At 53.6% G+C, this 24,899-nt stretch overlaps 2 protein-coding genes across 8 annotated transcripts; both read right to left on the bottom strand.

Annotated features, from left to right (window-relative positions):
- Positions 1-65: 65 nt before the first annotated feature.
- On the bottom strand, positions 66-17,391 carry PIGO (phosphatidylinositol glycan anchor biosynthesis class O). Of its 7 annotated transcripts, none has more exons than XM_038123879.1 (12): positions 16,857-17,391; positions 15,902-16,395; positions 13,916-14,059; positions 12,688-12,811; positions 11,538-11,697; positions 10,215-10,388; positions 8,283-8,402; positions 6,833-7,079; positions 6,145-6,348; positions 5,672-5,874; positions 4,823-4,893; positions 66-4,225 (listed from the first exon to the last, which is right to left on the bottom strand). In XM_038123879.1, exons 2-12 carry the CDS (start codon positions 16,392-16,394, stop codon positions 4,105-4,107), a joined length of 2,061 nt encoding a protein of 686 aa, XP_037979807.1. In that variant the 5' UTR covers position 16,395; positions 16,857-17,391; the 3' UTR covers positions 66-4,104. The 7 variants fall into 7 exon arrangements, 5 of the variants coding, with proteins under 5 accessions (XP_037979807.1, XP_037979808.1, XP_037979804.1 ...); XM_038123880.1 differs by having other exon boundaries at positions 66-3,899; positions 4,109-4,225; positions 6,833-8,402; XM_038123876.1 differs by having other exon boundaries at positions 6,145-6,276; positions 6,833-8,402.
- Positions 17,392-17,538: 147 nt separating this feature from the next.
- On the bottom strand, positions 17,539-24,877 carry STOML2 (stomatin like 2). The gene is made up of 10 exons (XM_038123883.1): positions 24,774-24,877; positions 23,032-23,184; positions 22,662-22,761; positions 21,617-21,675; positions 21,271-21,372; positions 20,513-20,647; positions 19,239-19,383; positions 18,833-18,912; positions 18,493-18,621; positions 17,539-17,801 (listed from the first exon to the last, which is right to left on the bottom strand). The coding sequence occupies exons 1-10, from the start codon at positions 24,822-24,824 to the stop codon at positions 17,670-17,672; spliced, it is 1,086 nt and encodes a 361-aa protein (XP_037979811.1). The 5' UTR covers positions 24,825-24,877; the 3' UTR covers positions 17,539-17,669.
- Positions 24,878-24,899: the final 22 nt, after the last annotated feature.

Here is a 24,899-nt window from a genome sequence, read left to right on the forward strand (position 1 = left end):
ATAGATGAAGAAGACCCCAGATGGGTCGGGAAGGAGAATCAAAGAATGAGACAACACAGCTCTCCTCGGCTCTCACCGTTTTATTTGCAGACATCATTTTCACAGCTGCCCGGAGCCCCGTGCCACCCTTGGACAGCAAATCATACCTCCCCCCTACTCCCGATTAATTAATTATGCAATTTAACACCGGAGCGACCCCTTCCTGGCTGCCTCACGGGGTCAGTCATGCCGTACCCAGGGCGCCAGGTGAACGAGCACAGCCAACTTGCCTGTTTTGGAGGGTTTTTTTGAAAAGAAAAAGGCTCTGCTTCCCAGCAGAGACTTGAGCATGGCTTCCACCCTCCAGGTGTAGCTGCTGGATGCGAATGAAAGCATTGACAGCCAGATATGTAGATACCCAGGAAAGTGTAGCACCACGCTGCATGCAGAGCTCCCAGGTTGCTTTCCACAACTGGGTCCATCCCCTTTTTTTTTTTTTCCCCAAATGAGGGACTGAGGTACGAAGAGGTTAATAAAAAATAAAACAACAATCTTGCTCCAAGCCACGTGGTGCACTGAGCCAGGGTTCAGAGGAGAAAGCAGGGCTCCCCAGCTCTGCTCCACACACTGGGACTGCTGCTTCCTGAGGGGAAGGGGGGACATGCACACCGAGACTGGGACTGTGCCTTGGCATAAAAAAGCAGCCTGAAGAGTTGAGGGGAAACCAGAGAGAGATGGGACAGAGGAATGGCTGTGGGAACAGAGCTGGAACGAGCCCTGGGCTCCCCAAAACAGTGCCATCCCTTGGGATCTGTGTTAGCCCCACAGACCAGAGCTGCGGGTGCTCCCGACACTCACAACTCTTCACAGTGGCCGCAGCTTTTGGTCACTATTTTCTAGGCAGCAAAAAAGAGACATAATTGAATTTTTGTTCTGTGCCAGGACCATGGGACACACCATGGGCCTGAGCCAGGGAAGTTTCCCAATGGCTCTCCCTTGCCAAGAAACACATGCACAGCACTTGCAAAGCCCACAGTGCAGAAAGATTGTGGAGTGCAGGATGAAAACCGCTCAGCTGAGCACCCTGTCCCTTGTAACACTCAGCCCAGGGACACAGGGACCAGAAATAAACTGCCTGGAATAACTCATCTAGGAGAGCCAAGTGGGGCCCTACAACAACCTCTTTGGAGGGATGTGGGGCAAAACCTCCTCCCCAGCACTCCAGATTTCCCAAAAAGCCTTGGTTTGGACAACCCCCTCCTGGAGTTTTAAATCAGCAAACACAGCCCTGTCTGCTCTAGCATCAGCAGCATGATCTGCTTCCAAGGTCGCCAGGCTCTAGACTGGCATTAACTCTGTAATCCCCAGCATGCTCAGAAGAATGGCAGCCAAACAATCAGCTCGAGGGCAGCTGAGGAAGGCTGACAAAGACTGAAAGAGTCCATGAAAAGAAGCAAGAGTGTCTCTGGCCCTTGGAAAACTCATCTTCGTGAATCTGAAATCTTTGGTGTAGCAGCCAGTCTGTCGTGTCCGAGCAGCCAGCACTCCATGGCATCTCTGCAGTGACAAGGATGCACTTGCAGCTCTTCCACTGCAAGTTATGTTTAGTCTCTGATGAGATAAGTGTGTCCTTTGATGATGCTACAGCTCTGCTGTTCCCTCTGCTCTCCCTGGCCTCCTGGGACCAGAATCCCACACATGGCAGAGGGCTGGCACGGAGAGGTGAGGAGAGGATTCCCAAGCCCCATGTGAGTGCTCCAACCATGAACAGTGGGCATGGGAAGGCCCAGCTGCACTGGAGTGACCAGTGAAAAGAGAAACAAGTCCCAGAGATGGAAGCCAAGGGGCCTGGGTGGCAGCTGTGGGGACATCAGGGGCCAGTCCTACACTATCAGTGGCCACAGGGACTTCTGCCAGCACAAATACAGGCAGGCAGAAAACTCCTGACCGGGGTATGAGGTTACAACAAGACCAATTTGAGCGCCAGCCTTGAGGTTTAGCAACGTGTGCTATCCAGATTAACCTCATATTAAATGAAAATTTACTGGGTAACTGCTACCTCCACCCCCTTCCTCCTCCCCATATTGATGCACCCCTTGTTCCTTCAGAAGCATATGGCCACCAGGGAGTCAGATTTCAGCAAATAACCTATTTTTAAGGGTGTGACTGCCTAAGCCCATTTTAATTGTGGGCTGATGCATTCCTGTAGCTTTCAGCTTCCCTCACTGTTTGCCACTACCCTTTCCTTGTGCTAGCACTGGTGTTGTGCATCCAGGCAGTGAAGCAGGCCAGGGTGTGATGCCAGCTACAAACCAGTCCCTGCTTGTGACAGGTGAAATTGAGCAGGACCACAGAGCAGAGGACGTGAGAGGCTGAGGTAGCAGAGCACAGCCAGCAGATCAGGAGCAGGCCAGGCAATGGAAACCTAATATAAGAACAGTTTAAGCCTTCCTGGAATTGCATCTGAACAACTGAGCAGGCGTTTTGCAGGGGTGAAATACAAAATTCCACCTGTGCTCAAGAGCCACAGCAACTGGGCACTTGGGAAAAATGGCAAGAAATGAAATCATGAGAGGGATTTTCCCTGGGACTCTGCAGGGCAGAGGAGAAGAAGAGCCTGGAGTTATGCTAACAGTCTGCAGTAAGGAACTCAAACAGGGGCAGTCATGGTGCATGAGTTAAAAATTAATGGGATCGGGCAAATATCATTGCAGAAATCCCAGGCAAGCAGTCCTTGTCTCTTTCCAGAGAGGAAAGAGACAAAAGGTTTCATAGCACCAAGTAATGCCACCCAGTGGTTCAGGGCAGTAAGGAATCCCAGTTCCAATGGAAACTGCAGGAGGAATTGAGTTGGGATGTGGCGAGGCACCATGGTAACCATCCCCAACCTGTGCCCATAAAGAAAGAAACACCATGCCTCCTGACCGTGAGCAGTCAAGGGCATGTTGGGCATAGCTCACTTGTGACATGAAGTCTCACAGAGAATGCCAAGGCCAAGAGGGAGACAAACCCCAAACATGGGATCATGGATGTGATTGCATCTGGTCCACAGCACGCAGCACACACACACAGACACCAGTAAATTAAACCACTTCCCAAAAGAATTGGTGCCTGCTCCAGGCTTTCAGGGAGCTGTTCTCAGGCTCTGGAGCTCACACCAAGGCTACTCCTGCAGCTGGGACAGCTACTCCAGGTTCCCCTTTGCTGCTGGCCAGGCCCAGCATGGGTGTGAGCCCATATTCTGTCACTACATCCTCCTGCATCTTAACTGTTCACAGTAAACGGCCAGCATCCAGCAGCACACAGCCAGGAAGAGATCAAGAGCCTTGGCTGCTACCACCCAGCCCACAGGGACCCTGACAGGTTGAGAACAGAAGTGGAGAAATTTCTTGGCCATGCATACAGCTGTCCCTGCAACCACTGGCCCAAGCTAAGCCTGCTGTACAAGGCAGCCCAAAGTGCTCCCCACTGCACTTCACAGGGCTGGGGGGAACCAGGAAAGTGGGATTGAGTGTATGGCAAGAGAGGCCTCACTAGAGAGCAACTGACTGACTTGTCAGAGCAGTAGCTGCCACCGAGGCTCCAGGAACCATCTGCCTGGAACCATGTGCAGTGTGATTCCAGCGTGAAAACCGAGCACGTGAAAACAAGTGGTGGCTGTGGGACATTCTCTCCCCTTCCAACCTCCTCTCCCCTCCTCAGCTGGCTCCATCCCGTGAGTCTTTGCACAGTCAAGGTGAAACCTTACTGGCCACTGAAACCTACCAGCTGCACATTGTGGCAGGTGTCAGGAAAGTACCAGCAAGACCCCCCCTTGGTGTTTCTCCAGAGGAGCACTTCAGGACTCTTGCTTCTTGGGCTCTTGCAGCAGAGTCCTCCTGCTGCCAACAAAGGCCCAGCGAGAGCTCTGACCTCCCCTGCTGAGAAACACCATCCCCATGAGCCAGGAACAGATGGCTCCAGTCCTTTTGTACAGCAGAGCAGCAGGGAGCTGGGCATAATCCCTGACTGCTGTCGGCAGGCACTCGTTTGCTGGCGGCTCGTGTATCCTCCCAGCCCGAGGGAGGCAAGGAGACAAGCTCAGCCTGGGCCGACGAGCAGGTCAGGCTCCCCACGCCTGCAAGGCTACCTCAGCCGCAGCTGGCTGAACCAGGTGCTGACGGCACAGTCCACACGCATCACCAGGGAGATCCCCAGCAAGAGGCAGATGCTGCTCACCACAAAGCCCAGCGACTCAAAGAGGAACCTGCAGGCACAACAGATGCAGTTAAGGATACAACAGCCAGCATGACTACAGAGACAGGCTGCTACCCTCCAGCTGACTGATTTTGCTGACAATGAGAGGCTGGTAGCATCCCGCATCCTAAAACCTGAATTACATTCACTCTCCAGCAGCTGCTGCCTGAAACCTGTAAGCCAAGCACTCAACTGATTTAGAGGCCGCTCAGGACCTGTTGACTCAGGTGGGATTGTGAATCCTTCAGAGGCTGAGGCCACCCTTCACACCAACTAGATCAAAGGTTTGCTGGTTCAGCATTTCTGGGTTTATTGCTTCTGGTCTGGTATCCTTACCTTTGACTCTCTGACTACAACATTCTCAGCTCCCAGGTGGGCTCTGTGTGTCCTTGGAAATTCAGATGAAGAGAAACTTCTAGGCTCTAGCTCAAGTCTAGCTTCTGAATTTTGAGCAGGAGTTAGTTAGGGATATTCCTACAACCAGTACTAGGCAATGAGTCAGCAGATCAATTACAGGGTCTCTTCCAAAATTACTGTCTGTGAATTCTAGTCAAGGTGTCAGGGACATGAGCCTTAATCCAGCATCAGAGCAACTTCTGGGACTTACTTTGGGGCAAAGACCTTCCAAACCATGAGGTGTCTCCTGAGGATCATAGCTGCACAAACACAGGCCAGAAGCTGTGGGGAAGATCATGAAAAACAAGTTACAGGTGACTCTGGAGAGACCTCCTGGGCACTAGGTTCACATCTGAAGGTGGTACTAAACTGCACATGCCTGAGAGGCTGGCACAGCACACATCAGGAATAAGCATCCTAAAGAGGATTCCCTTCCATGATGTCCTCAAGACAGGAAATACAAGCAGCTTGGCCTACATGAAGGCCCTTGTGGGCCCAGGCTGATGCAGCACAGGGGAGGGCTCACACTGTGGCTAAACCTGATCTACTATTTCACTGAGAGGGGAACTGCTGCTCTCTGCTGCAGGGTTTGCCCTTTCCCTTGCACTGTCTCTGGTCTGACAACACAGGAGAATGATTTGAAAAGATAAATCCCAGAAAACTATTCACTTCTTTCACAGGATTAAAATTTCTGGTGTTTAGCTTCCTGTATCATCGCAGCACATATGAAAAGCAGAGCTGGTGTGAGATAGGAATGCTGAGGAAGATGGGGAGTAGGACTACAACCCTGCAGCTCTTGTGCAGACATTACCACTCTGGGCATATGGGTATGAACAGCATCCTAATGGCAGCTTCCATGCTGGAGCCCTTCCCAAAGCACAGAGCAAATGGCATGGCTGAGAAGGGACCTGCTCTTCCACCTGCAACCAGACACTCCACCCCAGAGCCTGTCTGTGTCCTGGCTGACCCCTTTCTCTCATCAGAGTGCCCTGCTGTTATCACAACACACCAATTTCCTCCTGAAGAACCTTTCCCACAGCCATCCTGCCTCTGCCCGTACCTGTGCCCCAAGGACAAAGAGGTACTTCAATCCCAGCCGCAGCAGAGCAGTGGAGAACTTCTCTGGAGACTCCCGCAGCCTCATTTCCATCATGTGCTCCTCCACCTCCTGCAGCTCCTCCCGGCACTCCTTCTTGGGCTTCTTCCTCTGTGAGCGGGACATCTCACACACAAAGGGCCACAGCAGGAGCAGCGGGCAGCCAACTACCTCAAGGACAAAGGCACATGAAGTCATCAGAGCCCAGGAGGCGAGGAGCAGTCCAGGCTCTGCCATCCTGCCCTGGATTTGCAGGAAGCACGTACCTAGCTCCAGGCCAGGCTGCTGTGGCCCCACAAGGGGAACAGCGAGGATGCTGTTGCTCAGCTGGTGCTGGAGCCTTTATTGCCTCGTGCTCAACCTGCAGAGCCCCAGGCAAGGCACTGCAGTGAGCTATGTCTGCTCAGGCTCCATAGCCCAGGAAGAAATTGATTTACCTGCAAAGAGGATATGGGAGGCAAAGGTGTTGGCTCCCACCAGGACAGCAGGCAGAAGATTCATGCTGTGGTCAAGGTGGAAGCCAACAAAGGCTGCATTCCAGTGGATGGCTGGGAAGATAGGCTGATGGCCTGTGGAATAGAAGAACTGTGAAGCAGCAAGGAGCCAGGAGATCACTGCATACCACGGCACTGAAAACAGCTCTGAGAGAATAAAAGACAAAAACAGAGGCAGGGGGTGGGGATATCAGCATCAAGGAACAAGACATATCCATGGTCAAAAAAAGGCTAGTGACCTTTCTTCCCAGCTTCCCTTTCCCTTTCTCTTTTAAGAGACAGGAAACAGTCCAGCTCCCCTCACAGATACAGCAAGGGGCCAGCATTCCCTCTGCTGGTGCCAGTAGCCTTGATACTGGACTCTGCCAGCACCAGTGGAGTTAGGTGACACTGTTCACACCCTGGGAAGAAGAGACTCCTCCCATGTCCACAACCCTGCTGCATGCAGCTTTCTTCTACCAGAGGATTTAAGCAGCTCTGAAAAAGCTAAGAGTATCCTGAGGATCAGTGCACCATTCTTTCCCAAGACTAGAAACTAGATCCTGCTTCTCCCACTGGAATTAAGGCAAGGTCACTGCAGGCTAGGCCCAGGTAACACATCCAGTGGTTGCTCTACTGAGCCCAGACTCACCAGCATCTCCGGCAAGGCCTCTGGCACACGTGTGGATGTGCAGCAGCACAAAGGCCTCCACAAAGAGGAGCAGGAAGGCAAAGCTCAGCCGCTCGCTGTGCAGAAGCATCAAGAGGAAGCCCAGCAGGGTGAGGGCTATGACCAGGGCTGCTGAGTACACGCTGCCCAGCCCGTATGCTGCAACAGTGGCCCTGCAGCTGCCCCGCTCCAGCCGGCTCTTCTGAGACTCCTGCATCCTCTTGTAGATCTGAGGGATGACGTGGAGAAAGTCGACTTCGGAGCCAGGGACCCCCAGGTAGGGAGTGACGATGGATCCTGCTGACTCCCGTGTGTCCTTTGCAAACACCGTCATGGGATTGCACACCAGGAGCAGCAGTCCCATGGATGCTAGTCCATAGACAACCCTGGGAAAGACAACAACTGCAACCTGCACCAGCTCCTGCAGCTTGCCAAGAGAGTCATCAGCACTGGAGGCAACGGCCCAGTAGCAGGCAATGCAAAGGACCACCAGTGGGAAACCCCAGCGCACGAAGAGCACAAGGGGGTCCGAGCTGTTGAGGTTGCCGTAGTGCCTTAGCCAGCTCTGCACTGCATACACCAGCCCAGCCAGCAAGGCCACGCACAGGAGGTAGAAGAGGTTCTTGGCCCGTGTGTTTCTCAGGCTGGCAAGTGGGGAGAGGAAAACAGAGGGCCGGCACTGAGGAATTTCTTCACGGCACTGGTGGAAGAAACTGGAGAGGCGCACGCAGACCAGGAGCATGGCCACGAGGCACAGCAGGTACCAGATCTCTCTCCGGTAAGAAGAAACGCCAAGGAGCTGCTGCTTGGGACCTTCTGGCACAGTCAGGTGACCATCCCAGTGGAGCTTCCCTACTAGCAACATCACCAGCGAGGCCAGCAGGAACGGGGCCACCCGTGCCTCGGCCACAACAAAGCTGTCGGAGAACATAGCTCCACAGCGGAAGAACAGAATGCCCATGGGGAAGGCCAGCCCCAGCCATGCCCGCAGCCTCTGCCTCAGGCCACCACTGGCCAAGGGTGGCTGACTGCCTGTCAAACGGGCTCTCTTGAGATGCTGGCCCCACCAGTGCCAGAAAAAACCCAGCTGAGAAGCAGCGGCTGCCCATGATGACACCAGGAGCAGATCCAGCCCCTCCTGGGTGAAAACATGGACCAGCCACAGCAGAGCAGCCCCCACAGGGCCCCAGAAGAGCGGGTACAGGAGGCAGCTGCGACAGAGAGATTGTGAGGACGCAGCCAGCTCTGAGGCCATGTAGCAGAGCAAGCAAGAGGAAGCAATAAGGATGCAGCCCCCCACCATACGCAGGGGGTGGAAGCGGGCCCAGGACTGGGTGCACACAGCCCGTGCCTCCCGCAAGTAGCGCTGGAAGCGACCGATGAGGCTTCCCAGCCTTGGCTTGAGCTCCGGAGGCACTGTTGTCCCCTGCACCTGGGTCAGGAGCTGTGTGTGCTCCTCCACAGCACTGGAGAAGAGCTCCTGCAGGTGCTGGAGCTGCTCTGCTGGCAGGTCCTGAGCCACAAGCGAGTAAGACTGAAGGAAGCGATCCACCTACAGGAGAAAAGACACAGGATCAGACAGCAGGGAAAAGAGGGAATGGGATTCACTGCTTCATGCTGCCCCTTCATAATGGAAACAACCCCAGTTTACCAAACTCTGCCAGGGCAGACTTGTCCCCAGCCATATCACCCAGGGATGTCACCATCAGGAAACTCAATCTCTCTGCCAAACTGACATTCCTCTCAAGAGATGCATCCTTAGAGACAGCCATGATGACTCCTGCAGCAACACCTCTGCTAATGCTGTGCAGAGCCCCATAAGGGCATTTATGGAGCCTTTGGCAGCAATAAGGAGAAGAAAGTCCCGCAGAAAGCCAAGTCATTAGTATTAATGACTTGTTAATCTGCACCCCATGTTGAGTTTTACAGTTTTGTCTGAGGAAAAACATCACATTAAAAAACTTACAGTGGATGAAACCAAACTGTTTCCCTTTCTTCAATAATAGCACATTAATACACTGTACCATAGTTTAAGAAAAACTCATTCTTTTTCCTTTCTACTTCAAGATGACATGAACAGAGGCAGCCACGATCCCAAAGTCATAGTAAGTGTTACAGGGACATTAGCAGGGCAGAGAACCTGCACACACATCCATCTGCTTAGATCTCTCCAGTCCTGAATTGCACCTGTAACTTCACACACCTTCTATTTGCCTTAGAGCACAGTCAGAATCAGTCTGCCCCTGCCCATGGATGGCACACACAAGCACTGGCTCTCTCAAAGGCCTCCCTGGAATGCCACGGCTTCTTCAACACCACTGTTATCAAGTCAGAAACCTCCTCAAACAAGGATTGCAAATATTTAAACAGGCACAACTTGATAATGCTAATTCCTAACAAATGATGATTGATATCCTCAGTGAATAATGGACACTAACATACAGTATGATCTTTAAATGTCAGAGCACTCTGCTGCTCTATAATTACAGAGCTGAGTATTTCTGCCTTCCCATCAGCAACCATTCTCTCCAGCTCCTCACTGGCTTGCACCGGCGGTGCCCAACTGGCACTCCAAGGAGCTGGTTGGGCACTGGAGGAATTATTCCTGTGCTCCCAGCAATCCAGAGTCCCTCAAAGGCAGACTGGCGCTTAGCTGAGATGCATGCCTTGCAATGCCTGTGACAAAGCTGGCTCTGTAGCATGACCAGAGCCACAAGAGATGGCCCTCACACCATCCACAGAGGCTCTCACTTAGCCTGCCCCACTGCCTGGGCTTCTTTTATACCTGATGTAGAGACACTCATTCAAATTTTGTCAGTCTGCTCCTGGGGTTCTGTATTTTGTTGTGCTTTGTGTGAATTGGTCCTTCAGTATCCTACTTTAGTATTAACTGTTACATGGTTATGTTTTTATTTGGTCTTTCATTACTGTTTTCCTTCTTCCACTAATCTAGAATAGTTTTTTTGTTAACACTGTTTCTCCTTCAAAACTGAAGCAGCATCAAAATCTCCACTTTTACTTTCAAATCTCCAATCACAACACTTGCCTCTGGTCATCTTCAGACTTGAGGAACCAGCATCCCCTATTACTTAATCCACTTCTGACCATCTGGGTCCAGCCACCCTCCACCTTCCCAGACAGTATTTTCCATACCACAGCACTAAACAGGCCCTCACTTCTCTTTAGGGAAAATGGGGCTGTCTTTTACTGGAGCAAACACTGTAAGGATGTAAAGCTTCAAAGTAAGTTCCCCATGAAGATAACAGCACGTCACCATCTCACCTTCACCAAACAGAAGAGGTTTGTGCTTAAAAACCCATTCCTTCTCCCCTCTAGTTCAATGGGAGGCTTACCACAGCCATACCTGCTTGGCATTGATGTGATAGACTGAGAGCTGCTGCAAGGCTGCAGACACAGCGTCAGTGTCCCCAGCGAACAACTCGGCCATCACCTCCCCAATATTACTGTAGGGGATGGGCACACCCAGCAGCAGGGCCACAGTGGGCACCAGGTTCACTTGGGGAATGGTTTCAGGCTCCTAGAGAGACAGGGGAGGAATCAGAAATTCAGAGAGAACACAGCAATGCAGCTTTTCACTCATTTGAGAGGACAGTGGGGAAGACATCCCTGTTCAAAGGTGAATCCAGGCAGAGGCTAAGCTCTACTCTCCCCAAGGGTCCTCTGGTGAGAAGCACGTTGGGAGCTGCACGTTGATGGGGAAGACACTGGCTGTCCAACAGCTCACCTGGCCCCACACAAGCACCCTCCACAGCTGTAGTGACCTGAACATGCATTACAAACACTTCAGTCCTCTGTACGCTGTGTCAGCCCTTCCACTGTTCTCTAGAGACAAGGTGACAGACCTCTCACTCCTCTCACTCAAGGCAAAAAGGTTGGAAAACAGCACCATGGAAAGAGACCTGGAGGTCCTGGTTGATGGACAGGGCCCTGGCAGCCAGGAGAGCCAACCCTGTCCTGTGGGGCATCAGGCACAGCATCAACAGCTCGGCAAGGGAGGGGACTGTTCTGCTCTGCTGTGCTCTGGGGCGGCCTCAAGTGCTGGGGACAGTTTTAGACACCAGAATATAAGGAAGATGTTAAGCTATTAGGAAGCATCTAAATGACAGCCAGGAGGCTGATGAAGTCTAGAGGGGAAGCCGTGTGAGGAGTGGCTGAAGTTATTTGGTCTGTTCAGCCGGGAGAAGAGGAGACTGAGGGGAGACCTGGTGGTCTTCAACATTTTAACAAGGGGAAGAAGCGGGTCAGGCACTGATCTCTTATCTGTGGTAACCAGTGACAGAACCTGAGGGAATGGCCTGAAGTTGCGTCAGGAGAGATTTAGGTTGGATAATAAGAAAAGGTTCTTCACCAGAGCATGGCTGCGCACTGCAACAGGCTCCCCAGGGAAGTGGTCACAGCACCAAGCCCAACAGAGTTCAGGATGTGCTTGGACAATGCTCTTAGGAACATGGCATGACCCCTAGGGGTGTCCTGTACATGGCCAGGAGTTAGACTTGATGATCCTGATGTGTGCTTTCCAATTCAGCTTATTCCATGATTCTAAGACAGACTCCCCATCCCCCTCAGTCTAAAAAATCCCAGTCAAACTGTTACTCTCTGTAGTCCAGGATGCAGTTTTCAGGCACCAACTCAGGCAGGGATAGCTAAGAGAGAGATAGCTCCTCACCTCTGGAGGGCCACTGCCAAACAGGGGCGTCCTGCTGTATACAAACAGCGCTGCATTGACTTCCTTCTCACTGTCGCCACCATGGTCTCCAGTTTCTGTCATGCCGTGGTCCCCAGCCACCAGAAGAAGAGTGTCATTCCCCAGGTGATCCACCAAGGACCTGCCACCAAGATAAGGAAGGTCAACTCCTCCCTGGGCAAGGGCCCCACTAGCCTAGGTGGAAGAGGATATCTCTCCAGCAAGCCTGCCTGCACCCCAGAGGTGAAGCTCACAAAAGGATATGAGCAAAACTAAATGCCGATGCAGAACTATAACAAGCCAGGGTCCAGGGTGTTTTAAATTGTTGCTTTAAAGCCAAACTGAAAATTCAGAGCCCTAAGACAGAGTGGACCAATCTTGCTTGGATCCCCAGCAAAAGTGCCTTCAGGGAAGTGACAAAATACAATTCAGAAAAAAGGCTCCTGACAAAAATGAAATTTTAGGCTGCTTCTATTTGGGTCATGTATCATGTTACGTGAAATATCTCCCACTTCAAAGGAAAAAAGCAGGGATTAGTCCCTGAAGGATGCAGTAGCTATGACACAGTATATGCTGCGCTCTCAGATACAGCAGGGAAAGTTCCCAACTCCTTCTAGCAGCAAAACTTAAAATCAGCCCTAAGAATCAAAAGCTGCAGCATTTTGGGCTGAGACACACCTGCATGACTGAAATTTCTGTATCCCATTCTGCCCTCTGTCTCAAAGGTGCAGCTCATGGTTCTGTGTGATAAATGCAGCACTCATTCCCTAGCCAGGGTCCTCCACCTGCTTCTCAAACATTAGCCAGACCTCAGTGGGACAATATCCATGTTAAAGATGGAAAGAGAGAGGCTCCGTTACACTCCAGCTGCACTATCATCTCATGGTTTGGTAGAGAAGCAAGACCTGAGGGCAGCCTTACTTATGAAACCAAACCTCCCAACACTCATCTATGCAAGCAATACTGTCCAGGGCTGGCGTTCCAGCTGCTGCTGGCCAAAGCTGTTTTCCACATTAACAGGCTCAGTAGCAGGCCCTGCTGCCCTCTGCATCTGTCAATTCCCTGGGAAGATCTCACCAGCCTGGCTGAAGGAAGAGGCCAGTTAGCAACCCCTCAGTGCCGCGCTGATCACCTGAGCATCTCGTTCATCTGGGTGAGCTTCTTCGCCATCTCGGGGTGGTCGGGTCCGTGTTTGTGCCCACAGTGGTCCACGCCAAGGAAGTGAGCAATCAGCACATCCCATTCTCCACTGTCCACTGCAGAACAAAATCAAACTTATCAAGCACCAGCCTGGAATTCTAAGCCTGGATCCTCCTGCCAGAATTTCCTGGTTGCCTCTGGATATTGCTGTTTCTTCGCCTCCTGCCACTGTCACTGCCAGCTCTTGAGGAAATGGATGCAGGTTTTAAGTCAGGCATACTCTTGGCCAGAGATTCCTGGGTGCAATGGCACAGGGACCTCAAAGCCTGGAAAACATGCCAGGATCTCTGGTTTTTTTCTCCCCATCCCTCAGGAGGGGAACAGTACAATGTCACCCAGGTCATCTTGAACTCACCTTATGACTAAGCTGAAACAAAGGCATGCTCAGAAAAAGGAGAACCCAGAACTCCCATCCTTCCCTGGAGATTTTAGGAGAACCCATCAATGTGCCCCTCTGCATCGCAGGACATGGGCATGACACACCAACACAGTCCCTAGTTAGAAAGTTACCCGGGCCTCTCCCCTCTGCTTTAGGGCCTTGACACATATTTGAAGTTAAAAACCAACATATTTGAAGTTAAATGATGACCTGTAGCTCTCACACAAGGCACACAGACTTGCCTGTGAAAGGCCACTGCACCCCTGATTTGCTTATATTCAGACACAGAAAAATGAAAGAGCATGTCCCTTGGTCCCAGGACCTCTGGGAGGTGGAAATCACCTATTTCATGCTTCATCTTCCTCCCATGACAAAAAGCACCAATGCTCTGCTGAGAGCAGTGCTGTGTCTCAGGCTCCTAACTTGTGTTTCCCCCAGAGCATTGTATGCCTGCCCAGGCAGCCATGTGTCAAAGGTAAGGTGCTCCTCTGTCTCCATCCCACCAGTGTATTTTGTAAGACAGATGCAGAAGTCTAACCTCATCCCAAAAAGCTGAATTCTGTCCCAGACAGAGGAAAGGTATCTGCAGAAATGGTCTGTGGGCTCCAAGAACTGGCTTATCTGTGGAAATCCAGCTAGAGCACTGTAATCCTAAGGCAGCAGCATATAACTGCCCAGTGCTCCTTTGTAACAGAAAAAATCCTCCAGCCCTACCTCAAATTTGCAGTAGGACTACACATTAGGCAAGGTTTATCCATGCCCTGGTGAAAGAGCTACTTACCAGTTGGATAGAGATGCTGCATGATCCCATCATCCACAGTGTGAAGATCCTTCACATTAAAAGAAGGGAAGAAATATGAACGGAAGAACTTCTTTGGGAAGAGTCCTTCCCACGTGTCATCACCCATGAAAACCACTCTCCTTCCTGAGCCAGAGAGAAAGAAACCAATGTGAGATGGAGACCTCCTGGGTCGTGCTGTTACCACAACAATGCAAAGAGCCTGGAGCAATGGCTCCTCTCCATGCTCAAAACTAAAATTTTCACTAAAAAAAGACTTTGAATACAGGGAGGGACCAACCCACGAGTATCTGTAAGTCCATGAGTGCCCCCCACACCAAAGCCACTGCATAACCTCAGGACTTATTGCTGACCTGACACGTCACCCCTGCAGGAAGACTCCTGGGCCACCACAACACAGGGGGGTGCACGGGGTGCAGCAGACAAAGCCTCACCCGAGGCCTGTGACCCCACTGCAAAATGCAAGGCAGCAGGTGATGGAGTACAAGATGTGAGTCCTGAGCTCTGGCTTTTAAACACAATGGTGATGGTGTTCCAGACACGGAAAAGAGAAGCAAAAGCACTGATGCTTCCCTCTGTGATTGCTCTCCTCGCCCTGCCTGCAATCAGCCAGCTGTTTCCACAGAGCCTCTTCAGCCTGGGAGCAAGGAACCTTTTTCTCTGAGACTGCTACTCTGCCACAGGATGTACTGTGATCATCATTTTGCCTCAGATGATTCACTGCATTTGCCCACCTTGCTCACACAAAGTCATGTTGCCTTAGCCCACTTTGAGCCTTGGGAGGAAATCTCTCCATGTAACAAACCACTGTGGCCTGTCCTCTTCCATTATACCAACATAGCAAGCCCTTTACCACCATAAGCACCCCCCAGCAGCACCAAACCACAATAAAATGGGATGAGGTTGCTGCCTCATGGCTGCAGGCAGCTGTCCAGGCAGGCTGGCTGCCTGAGGGACACCCCCACAGCGCACCTGGCACCACCTGGCACACCTGGCTCCTCCCTGTCACGTGCCTCACACAACACAACCTTGGCAATCCTACAGGCATTCCTGGGGGTGACCTTGGGACAAACACCAGCAGTGCAGCCACTTCCACCTGCTTTCTCGTCATCTTTGAAGATGATGAAGGTAAAGTCATGGTCACAGCTACTTCTCACTCCCAAAGCAAGTTGGTGACGCCCTGCCTGCATGACAACCCTGCCTTAGGTAACTGTCATTAGGCAGGGAGAAAGAATCAGCTCACAGTGGGGGAATCTGTTGTAAGGAATGCCCTTCCCAGGGAGAAAGTAATCGAGGTTTGGAATATAGGTTAAACTGAGCAGAGGTTTGCACGTGCCCTATCCCAGTGGGCTGCTGCCCAGCCCACACAAAGTCACAGAATCAGAGAATGTTAAGAGGTTGGAAAGGACCTGAAAGATCATCCAGTTCCAAGCCCCCGCCCATGGGCAGGGACACTTCCCACAACATCAGGTTGTTCAAGGCTTTATTCAGCGTGGCCTTGAACTCTTGTCAGGGATGGGCCATCCACAAGCTTCCTGGGGATCCTCTTCCAGTGTCTCACCATCCTCACAGTAAAGAATTACTTCTTAATATCTAACTTAAACTTCTCTGTCAATTTGTACCCATTGTTCTTCATTCTATCACTACAGTTCCTGACAAAGAATTCATCTTCAACTACTGGAAGGCTGCCATGAGGCTGCAATACAACCTTCTCTTCTCCAGGTTCAGAATCATCATCTCTTCCCCAGTCACAGAATCATCAAGGCTGAAAGAGACCTTCAGAACCATCCACCCACCACTATAAACCCTAAACCACACTACCCAGCATGAGATCCTGAAGCCTCTTCAGCACTTCCAGGGATGGTGACTCCACCATCTCCCTGGGCAACCTATCCCTGTGCCTGTGACAAATGTTTTTTTATATCCAGCCTGAAACTCCCCTGCCCGAGCTCAAGGCCAGGAACTCACCGTTCTGCACCAGCTGTGCCAGCAGGTTGTCCTCCTGGATGGCGTAGGAGGCAAAGTTGCTGCCCACGTCGATGAAGGTGGGCAGCGAGCCGGTGGTGAGGCCCTTGATGCGCTGCATGGTGGCCGTGGGGGGGTCGGCTCGGAAGCGGTAGAGCCGGGCATGGCGGGGCTGGGAGGTGGCCAGCTGGTGCAGGACACCCAGCTTGTTCTCGTAGGGCAGCGGGCTGGCCTTGGCGGGGTCAAAGCGGGCGAACTCAAAATGGAGAGCGTCGATGATGACGAGCACGGCCTTCGAAAAGCGCTGGGGAGCCCAGCAGGAGCCTGGAGGGAGGCTCTGCCTCTCCCAAAGTGGAGGCACGAGTGGGTCTGAGCAGGAACTGCTGCTGGCAAGCTCGATCCGGGTGAGCAGGAAGCCGCTCATGAAGAGCCCGATACCAGCAAAAAAGAGAAAGCAAACCCAGGCCAGGAAAAGCACCACTGGCCACCGCTGCATCCTAGAGGGAAGGACAGGCAGGCTCAGCGCCCAGCGGCTCCACCTGGGCAGGCACCACTCCCTCCCTGCCAGCACCCACCCCTGGCCCAACACCTCCCACACCCGCCCGCCCCGCAGTAACCCCATCAGCCTGCCGTGACTTTACTTGGTCCCATTCGGTGTCCGACAACTGCCCCACGCACTTCCTCGTTTCCCCTCCTGAACGGGAGCCGAGTCCGGCTCCTTCCCGACTGCCAGTGCCCTCTCGGCACCCCCAGCCCTTCCCCGCTTCCCGCATCCCCCTCCCGACACCCCCATTCCCCCTCACACACCCCCAGTCCCTCCTCTGCACCCCGACTCCCGGTCCGCCACCTCACACCCGCGCCACCCTTGTGTCCCCCGCGCCCCAGACTCCCCTCCCGGCCCCCCAGCCTCTCCCAGCCCCTTTCTGAGCCCCCGGACCCCGCTCCCACCCCGTCCCACCTGCGGCTCCCGGCGCCCGTCGCTCCCGGAAGCGCCGCGTGTGGCGCCGCCGCGCTAGAGCGGCACCGCGGGGAGCGGCGCGGGGCGGCAGCGTCTCCTGGCGGCCAGGAGGTCACAGCGCGCCTCCCGGCAGCCGAGGCACACTCACAACGGCGAAGTGTGGTTTTAATTAATGAAGTGATTAATTAATCGACAGAGGAACTCCCCGCCCTGTGCTGGGCGCTGTGAGGAGCTCGCTGTGGAGAACGCACAGTCATGCACTGTAGGGCAGCTTCTGGGAGCTGACAGAGGAGAAGATAATGAGAGCAGCTCACACTCCCAGACAGGTGATGCACGGGGAGGGGCATCCTTGGTAAGAATGGGGTCCCCAAATTCACAGAATCATAAAATGGTTTGGGTTGGAAAGGTACCTTGAAGATCATCTAGTTCCAACCCCCTTGCTGTGAGCAGGGACACCTTCAACACGACCAGGTTGCTCAGAGCCTCATCCACAACTTCCCAGAACAACCTGTGCCAGTGACTCACCACCCTCACAGGAGGAATTTTTTCATGGTAACTAATTTTTCACTCTTGTATGTCACTGCATGTCCATGGGAGATCCCAGCAGGAGCCTGCTCAGGAGGGATGATCCCCCTTTGGCATCAAATGCTGGGGTCAGGCACCCAAGCACAAGGGAACGTGCTGCAGCAGCACTGTTACCATTTATTACATGATTTAAATCCAATACAAAATAGGGACTAAGGGAACAAGAGCAACTGCCTGCAGCAGAACAGGACTGCTGGCAGGCCTCAGGAGAGGCCAGCTCCAGCCCTGTTAGCTGGAGCTGCCCTGTTCTGCCTTCAGCACCTCCGTGGCAGGAGAGTGGGAGTCCTCGTGGGCTGGAGGCATCTCATCTTGGGTCTTCACAGCTTGTGGCTTGGTCAGTGTGGTGTAGATCCCCAGGGCCTGGAGGGAATGAGACACTCGTAAGGCGGGAAGGAAAAGAGAAGGCCAGGCCCCAGCATGGTGGCCTCTTCACCTCCCTGGAGCAAGACTCACTGGGATGACAGCAAGAACAGTTTGGGTTGGAAGGGATCTTAAAGATCCTTTCTGACACCCCTCCACACGCTGCACTGGAGCAGGTTGTTCAGAGCCCCATTCCACCTGACCTTGAACACTTCCCAGGATGGGGCATCCACAGTTTCTCTGGGCAACCTGTGCCAGGGCCTCACTCCCCTCAGAGGAAAGAATTTCTTTCTAAAATTTAATCTCAACCTACTCATTCAGTTTAAAGCCATTTCTCCTCATCCTATCACTACACGCCCTTGTAAACCATCTCTCCATCTTCCTTGTAAGCCTCTTCTAGGCACTGGAAAGTGTTAGAATGTCTCTCTGGAGCCTTCTCTTCCCCAGGCTGAACAATCCAAATTCCCTCAGCCCTTCCTCATAGCAGATGTGCTCCATCCCTCTGATCATGGAGGTGGCCTCCCCTGGGCTCACTCCAGCAGGTCCCTGTCCCTCCCGTGCTGGGAGCCCAGAGCTGGGTGCAGTGCTCCAGGTGGGTCTCAGCAGAGCAGAGCAGAGGGGCAGAATCCCCTCCCTCCCCTGCTGCCCACGGGGCTCTGGATGCAGCCCAGGACACATGGGCTACACTGACCTGTGCGACCATGTTGGTGACATCGCCGGTGTTGGCGGGCAGCAGGACGGTGTTGGAGTCTTTGGCAATCTTGGAGAAAGCGTTCACGTACTGCTCTGCCACAGACAGGGAGGCAGCAGCATTGCCATGCTGGGGACAGAGGGACAAGTCACGTGCCATCAACAGCTCATGCCTGTCTGTATGCCCAGCCCACCCCAGTTCAGCAAAGATCCTCACTCCCTGCTGCTGCCGAAGGTGCCAGGGAGTGTCCAGGAGAAAGCCAGGTGCCATCCTGCCCGCAGTTTGACCTCCCCCAGTGCCAGCATCAAAGCAGTGGCTGCTCCAGACAGCCATCACTCACCTGCTGTGCCAGAGCAGCTGCTAGGAGCTGAATTGCCTCTGCCTTGGCTCTGGCCTTGACCAGCATGGCGTTGGCTTCTCCTGCAATGAACCACAGCAGGGTGCACATCAGAGTCATGACAAAGCACTTGCGAGGACTGAATCCCAACCATTTCAGGGAGTGAATCAAGACAATTTCAATGCATGCATGGCTGTCTCTTCCCCAACAGCAACACTATCACAAGCCTCCTGCTGCCAGGAGGCTGGGGCAGGGCAGCAACATCAACTGGAGCTCAGCCTGAGGCCCCAGCAGGGAAGGATCAGAGTGGCTGAGGAAGCCTGGCTCACAGTAACGCGGTCTCTCCCCTGCAGCACCACCCCTCAGTCCAGAGGGCTACAGAACCCCACGTTTCAGCCCCAGGCACTACCAGCAGCTTTGTTGATTTGTTCGGCCTTCTCAGCTTCTGATGCCAAGATCTGGGCCTGCTTCTGGCCTTCAGCCACATTGATAGCTGACTCCCTTGTCCCCTCCGACTCCAGCACTGTTGCTCGCTTCCGTCGCTCTGCCTCTACCTGCAACACAGGTCAGACACCAGCCTGCCATGGCTGTGCTGGGGAAATCCCATCCGTGGGGCAAGGACATGTTCCTCTGTTCTGATGGGGGAAGCATGGCTCACCAAAGCATGAAAATAAGCTACAGAACACTGTGTGGTCTCGAATAGGGCTGCTTCTGCTCCTCATGCCACACAGCCCTTGCCAGCCCCGTCCCCACCTAAGTGGACAGTTGCCTCCCCTCCTCCTCTTCCAGCCCAAATATCTGGTGTCCAGCTTTTCTCAAGGGGAGAACTTCAGCTCTGAGATTTGCTTCCCCACAGAGCCCAGTAGGGATTTTAAAGGGCCCTGACGGGGTTTGTATATTGCAGGCAGGGGCCACCACTACAAAAATTATGACAGGAGTTACTTATTCAGTAGCTGTATGTCTGCAGCCAAAGTGCCCTCCTGATGTAAGGGGTGGGTGCTGCCAGCTATGGGCAGGTAACAATAATGAACCATAGCCTGTATCAGCAATAGTGTGGCCAGCAGGACCAGGGAAATTATTATCCCCTTGAACTCAGCACTGGTGAGGCCACGCTTTGAGTCCTGTGTCCAGTTCTGGGCAGCTCAAGAGGGACACTGAGGTGCTGGAGCATCCAGAGAAGAGCAATGGAGCTGAGGAAGATTTGGAGAGCAAGTCTGATGAGGAGCCCTTGAGAGAGCTGGGGTTGTTTAGTCTGGACAAGAGGAAACAAGGTCCTGAGAGGAGACCTTATCACTCTCTACAACTACCTGGAAGGAGGCTGCAGTCACACAGGGCTTGGCCTCTTCTCCCAGGTAGTCAGCAACGGGATGAGAGGACACAGTCTCAAGCAACACCAGGGAAGGTTTAGGTTTGACATTAGGAAGAATTTCTTCACAGAAAGGGCGATTAGACATTGGAATGGGCTACCAGAGAAGTGGCAGTGACACTGTTCATGGAGATCTTTAAGCAAAGACTGGACATGGCACTTGGTGTCATGGTCTGGTTGACAAGGTAGTGTTTGGTCAAAGGTTGGACTTGATGATCTGAAGTCTTTTCCAACATTACTGATTCTGTGATTCTGTGATGCAATATGGAAGAGAAGGCTTCCCTCTTGTTCCAGACCTCTCTCCCAGAGAGCCTCACCTGCATCTGCATGGATTCCTTCACACGTGGGGGCACGTGGATGTCCTTGATCTCGTAGCGCAGACACCGGATGCCCCAGCAGTCTGAAGCCTGGTTGATAGCATCCACGATGCTGGCATTGAGGGACTCCCGCTCCTGGATGGCACAAAAGAAACGGGAGAGAGCAGAGAAGAAGGGCTTAGCATGAGAGAGGTGTTAGGAGGGAAACAGGCACCTCCCTCAGAGGCCATGCTCTGCCAGAAAAACATCTCCACAGGTTTTGGGAACGGTTAGGTTCTTCCTGCAGCTGTTGCAGGGGTCACCATCTCCTAGAGAGAGCAGTGCCCCACACTGAAGCTGCTGGGATACAACATCTGGCATACATCTGGATACAAGAGAACGCCAGCAACTCCCGTTTCTTCCCAGCAAATGTAGTACAAGAATTACAGTACCCCATGACACAGGTCAGGCATATTCATCACTGGGCCTGAGTAAAGAGTCACTGACTCAAGATAGGCAGCTGGACCAGCTGGGTATGGGCACATACCACCCATCATCCCCTCCAAATAACCCAGGGCAGGGCAAAAAATAGCTCCTGTTAAAAAAACAACTGAAAGAAGACCCATCTCCAAGGATTCACCAATAGGTCAACTGAAACAGAAGCCATAAGCCCTCTAAGCAAAGGGCATTTTGCTGTTAAGCACATCAGCCTGGCCATGCAGGCTGTCCTGGGATTTTGGGAGACACTGTCAGCTCTGTGATCCACCTCCCCAGCTCACCCGGAAGACTCTGTCAAGGGAAAGCTTGCCAAGTTCAGATCTCATGGTAGTCTGGGCCAGCTGGGTCACTGCATACTCAGGATCTTCCACCCCATAGCTGGCCTGAAGAGCAGAAGCACAAAACAGAGTGGATAGGGATGCCAAGAGGAACCCTGAAGAAGGCAGGAGAGGCAGACACCGCTAAAGCGAGAAATCTGCCAGACACCCCTGCTGAAAACATGGAGTCTGGAGCCTTGGGAGTGCCCAGCCCACCTGCCAGGCAGAACACAGAGGCTGGAGCACACATTTTGGGGAGCAGGGAGTGGGCAGAGCCAGGAGAAAGGTGCCCAAGGGGCAGGGATGGTACCTTGTAGGGGTCCATAACCCGCAAGTAGAGCACACCATCGATCTGCAGGGTAACATTATCTGTCAGGAGAGAACAACAGAACATGTTCACTGAAGCAGCACAAACAAAACACAGAAACCCCCTCTTCCACAGCACAACTGGGCACACTCATCCTTTTTCACCCTGACATAGCTGTATGGCACAGAAGAGGACTGGCTGAAATAGATCTTCTCATCCAAAGGCTTTGTAAAAAGGACCTTATAGTCCCTGGACAATGCTGTGATGTTTTAATACACAACAGGTCTTGATTTCCCCAACAGAAGCATTTCACACTGTCGCTCTTGTAAATAAGATTTAAGAAGGAAAAAAACCAAAACAAACCACTTAAAACTAGAAATATAACAGAGCTGTCCATTAACATCACATCCATTAACCCGTTCCAAAATGTTTTTTAACAGAAACAGAAATTTCTTTCGTGGTTCAATACAGGAAAACACCTGAAAAATTTATTTCTGGCGAGGTGCATTCAACTCAGCAAGAAGGGGCAGCTGCAGCCCAGAGAGAGCAGATGGAACCTCCTAGGATGCCCCACTCACAGGAATAGCCTTCCAGCACCTAAAGAGAGCTGGAGAGGGACTTTTCACATGGACCTAGAGGGATGGAACAAGGGGGAATGGCCTGAAGCTGACAGACGACAGGCTTAGATTGGATGTAAGGAAGAAGTTCTTTACTGTGAGGGTGGTGATGCCCTGAATTAAGTTGCCTAGAGAAGATGTGGATGCCCCATCCCTGGAAGTGTTCAAGGCCAGGCTGGACAGGGCTTTGAGCAGCCCAGCCAAATGGAATGTGTCTCCGTCTATGGTACAGGGGTTGGAACAAGATGAACTTTAAGGTCCCCTCTAAGGCAAATCATTCAGTGATCTTGTGATTTTATGGCCAAGCCTGGGTACCAAGGTTCAGGGCTGAGTGCAGGAGCCTGGGACAATTCCACTCATCCTCACATCGTCCCTTGCTCACCCCAGATGCAGCAGAAGGAAAGGGGCAGGACACGGAAGCTGTTCCTCACCCAGTGTGACAGCTGACTGCTCTGGGACATTAATGACGATTTCTTTGAGACTCTGGACGTAACGAATCCGATCCAGGAGAGGGATGAGGAAGTTCAAACCCTGGGAAAAGGGTGGGATTAGATGGCTGATACACTAGAGAGAGTCATGCAAAGCCCATGCCACACACTGCAAACACATTTTACACACAAGGAATTTCAGTTACTCAGTGCTTTTAACACCCCACCAAGGAAAATTAGTCCACAGGCAGCCAAAAGGATTTCAGCCTGGGAAACTAAGCCCACCACCCCTCGGATCCTCGTGCAAAGGACGCGCCTCGCTACAGCTTTAGGAACCTGCTGAATCCAGAAGGGGAGAAAAGCTGCTCCTTACAGGCTCGAGGATTCGGTGGAACTTGCCCATCCTCTCCACCACCCAGGCCTCCTGCTGCGGCACAAAGAGCACCCCGATGTTCATGGGCAGCCCGGAGTTCCAGCGGCACGGAGCTGGGGCCAGCCGTGCCGCACGCTTCAGCTGCTGCGAGTGCTGGGGGAAGGAGATGGAGCAGGGTTGACACCAGCTGCTGGCACCTCAGAGCCAGCTCCACACCTGCTACCCCATCAGGGCTCATGACCAGGAGACCAGGGCAGGAAACAATGCCCCTAACAAGCCCATGCTGTAAGGGTGTTCCCACAGGGATGAGGCCTGGGCGACAGGGACAGTCTTCTCCTGCCGAGCTTTCTGCACATCTCCACTCCTCTCACATCCACCCTGGAGCAGGGAATGAAGCCTCCCTGCCACCATAAGGCCAATGAAGGTGTGTGCTCTTCTGCTCCACTCAGCCCCTATAACCCATTCAGGCCCAGGCCACCTCAGTCCCAGGCCACCCCTTCCCAGCATCCAGTCCCTCCCAAGTTCTGGCTGCCTCCAGGGCTTCCCACAAAGAGCTGCTTTGTCTGAGTATTCCCCCACCCTCCTCTCCATGGACCCTCACTCACACAGCTTCCCTCAAACTCCCCCCATCCCAACCTAGCTCACACCTCCCCAGCCCCACACACACACTTCTGCTACAAGAACCCAGCCCCACCTCACCACTCCCCATGTTCAACCACCCCGCACTGGCCCTCCCCATAGCCATTCATCCACAGCCTCCTTTGCAATGCCCCCCCTGCACCCCAATCCGTGTCCAGATCACCAGCACCATCCCAGCACTTCCGCAGACCCCCAACACCCCCTCCAAAGACCGCTCTCTCTCAGTCCCCCTCGTAACCCCCCTTGTCCTCTGCACCCCTCTTCCTCACACCTCCTTTTCTGCCCAGCTCCTCGCCGTGCATGGTGTCCCCCAAACCCTCCACCCCACTGAGCCCCCACCTCCTGAGTTACCTCTTCACTCATTTGTCCTCTGCACCACATCCCTCTCCCTCCTTACTTTCTATCCCTGTGCATCCTCCTGCCCCCACCCCAGCTCTTCCCAGCCGCAAACACTCCCCCACTGACCACCCTCTTCAGCCTCTCTATACCTGTCTGTTCTCTGCATCACCTCCCCGCCCTCCATCTCTATCCCTGCCCGGCTGCCCCCAGTCCCCGCGCTGTCCCTGCTCAGTCCCCATACGCACCGCACCCCTTCCCCCGTCCCCGCCCAGCTCTCCCTCACGGAGCCCCCACACCGCCAGCCCTTCACCGGACCCCTAACACCGACACCGCCCTCCCGCCGACTCTCTCTCAGTCACCCCGTGCCCACACAGCCTTATCCCTGCCCAGCTCCTCACCAGCACGCCAGCACTTCCCCGGAGCCCCAACACCACGGCCCGCCGCTATCTCCTCAATTCCCCGATCCCCATTTGCCCACAGCGCCCCGTAACCCCGTACCCCCACGGGACCCGCCAAACCACCACTCCCTTAAACCCCACCCCCGACCCCCCATGCCCGTCCGTCCTCTGTGTCCCCCCACACCGCTGTGTCCCTGCCCAGCTCCCCCCCAACACTTCCCAGACCCCCAACACCATCCCCCTCATCCCGGCGCCTCCAAGCCAGATCCCTTCTCCCGGCCCCTCCAGCTACCCGGACCTTCCCCACGTGGGCACCCTCCGAACGGAGAGTTCTCCCCGTTCCCTCCCCACCCTCGCTGCCCGCACCTGCAGCAGCCCGAGGCCGGGCCGGGCCCGGATCCCCGCCCGCGACAGCATCGCCCCCTCCGCCCGCCCCTCTCGGCGCCGCCGCTCCCGCACTCCCGGAAGGCCCCTGCGCCGCGCCGCTTCCGG

The sequence above is a fragment of the Motacilla alba genome, chromosome Z (genome assembly GCF_015832195.1).
Source record: "Motacilla alba alba isolate MOTALB_02 chromosome Z, Motacilla_alba_V1.0_pri, whole genome shotgun sequence".
Classification (NCBI taxonomy): domain Eukaryota; kingdom Metazoa; phylum Chordata; class Aves; order Passeriformes; family Motacillidae; genus Motacilla; species Motacilla alba.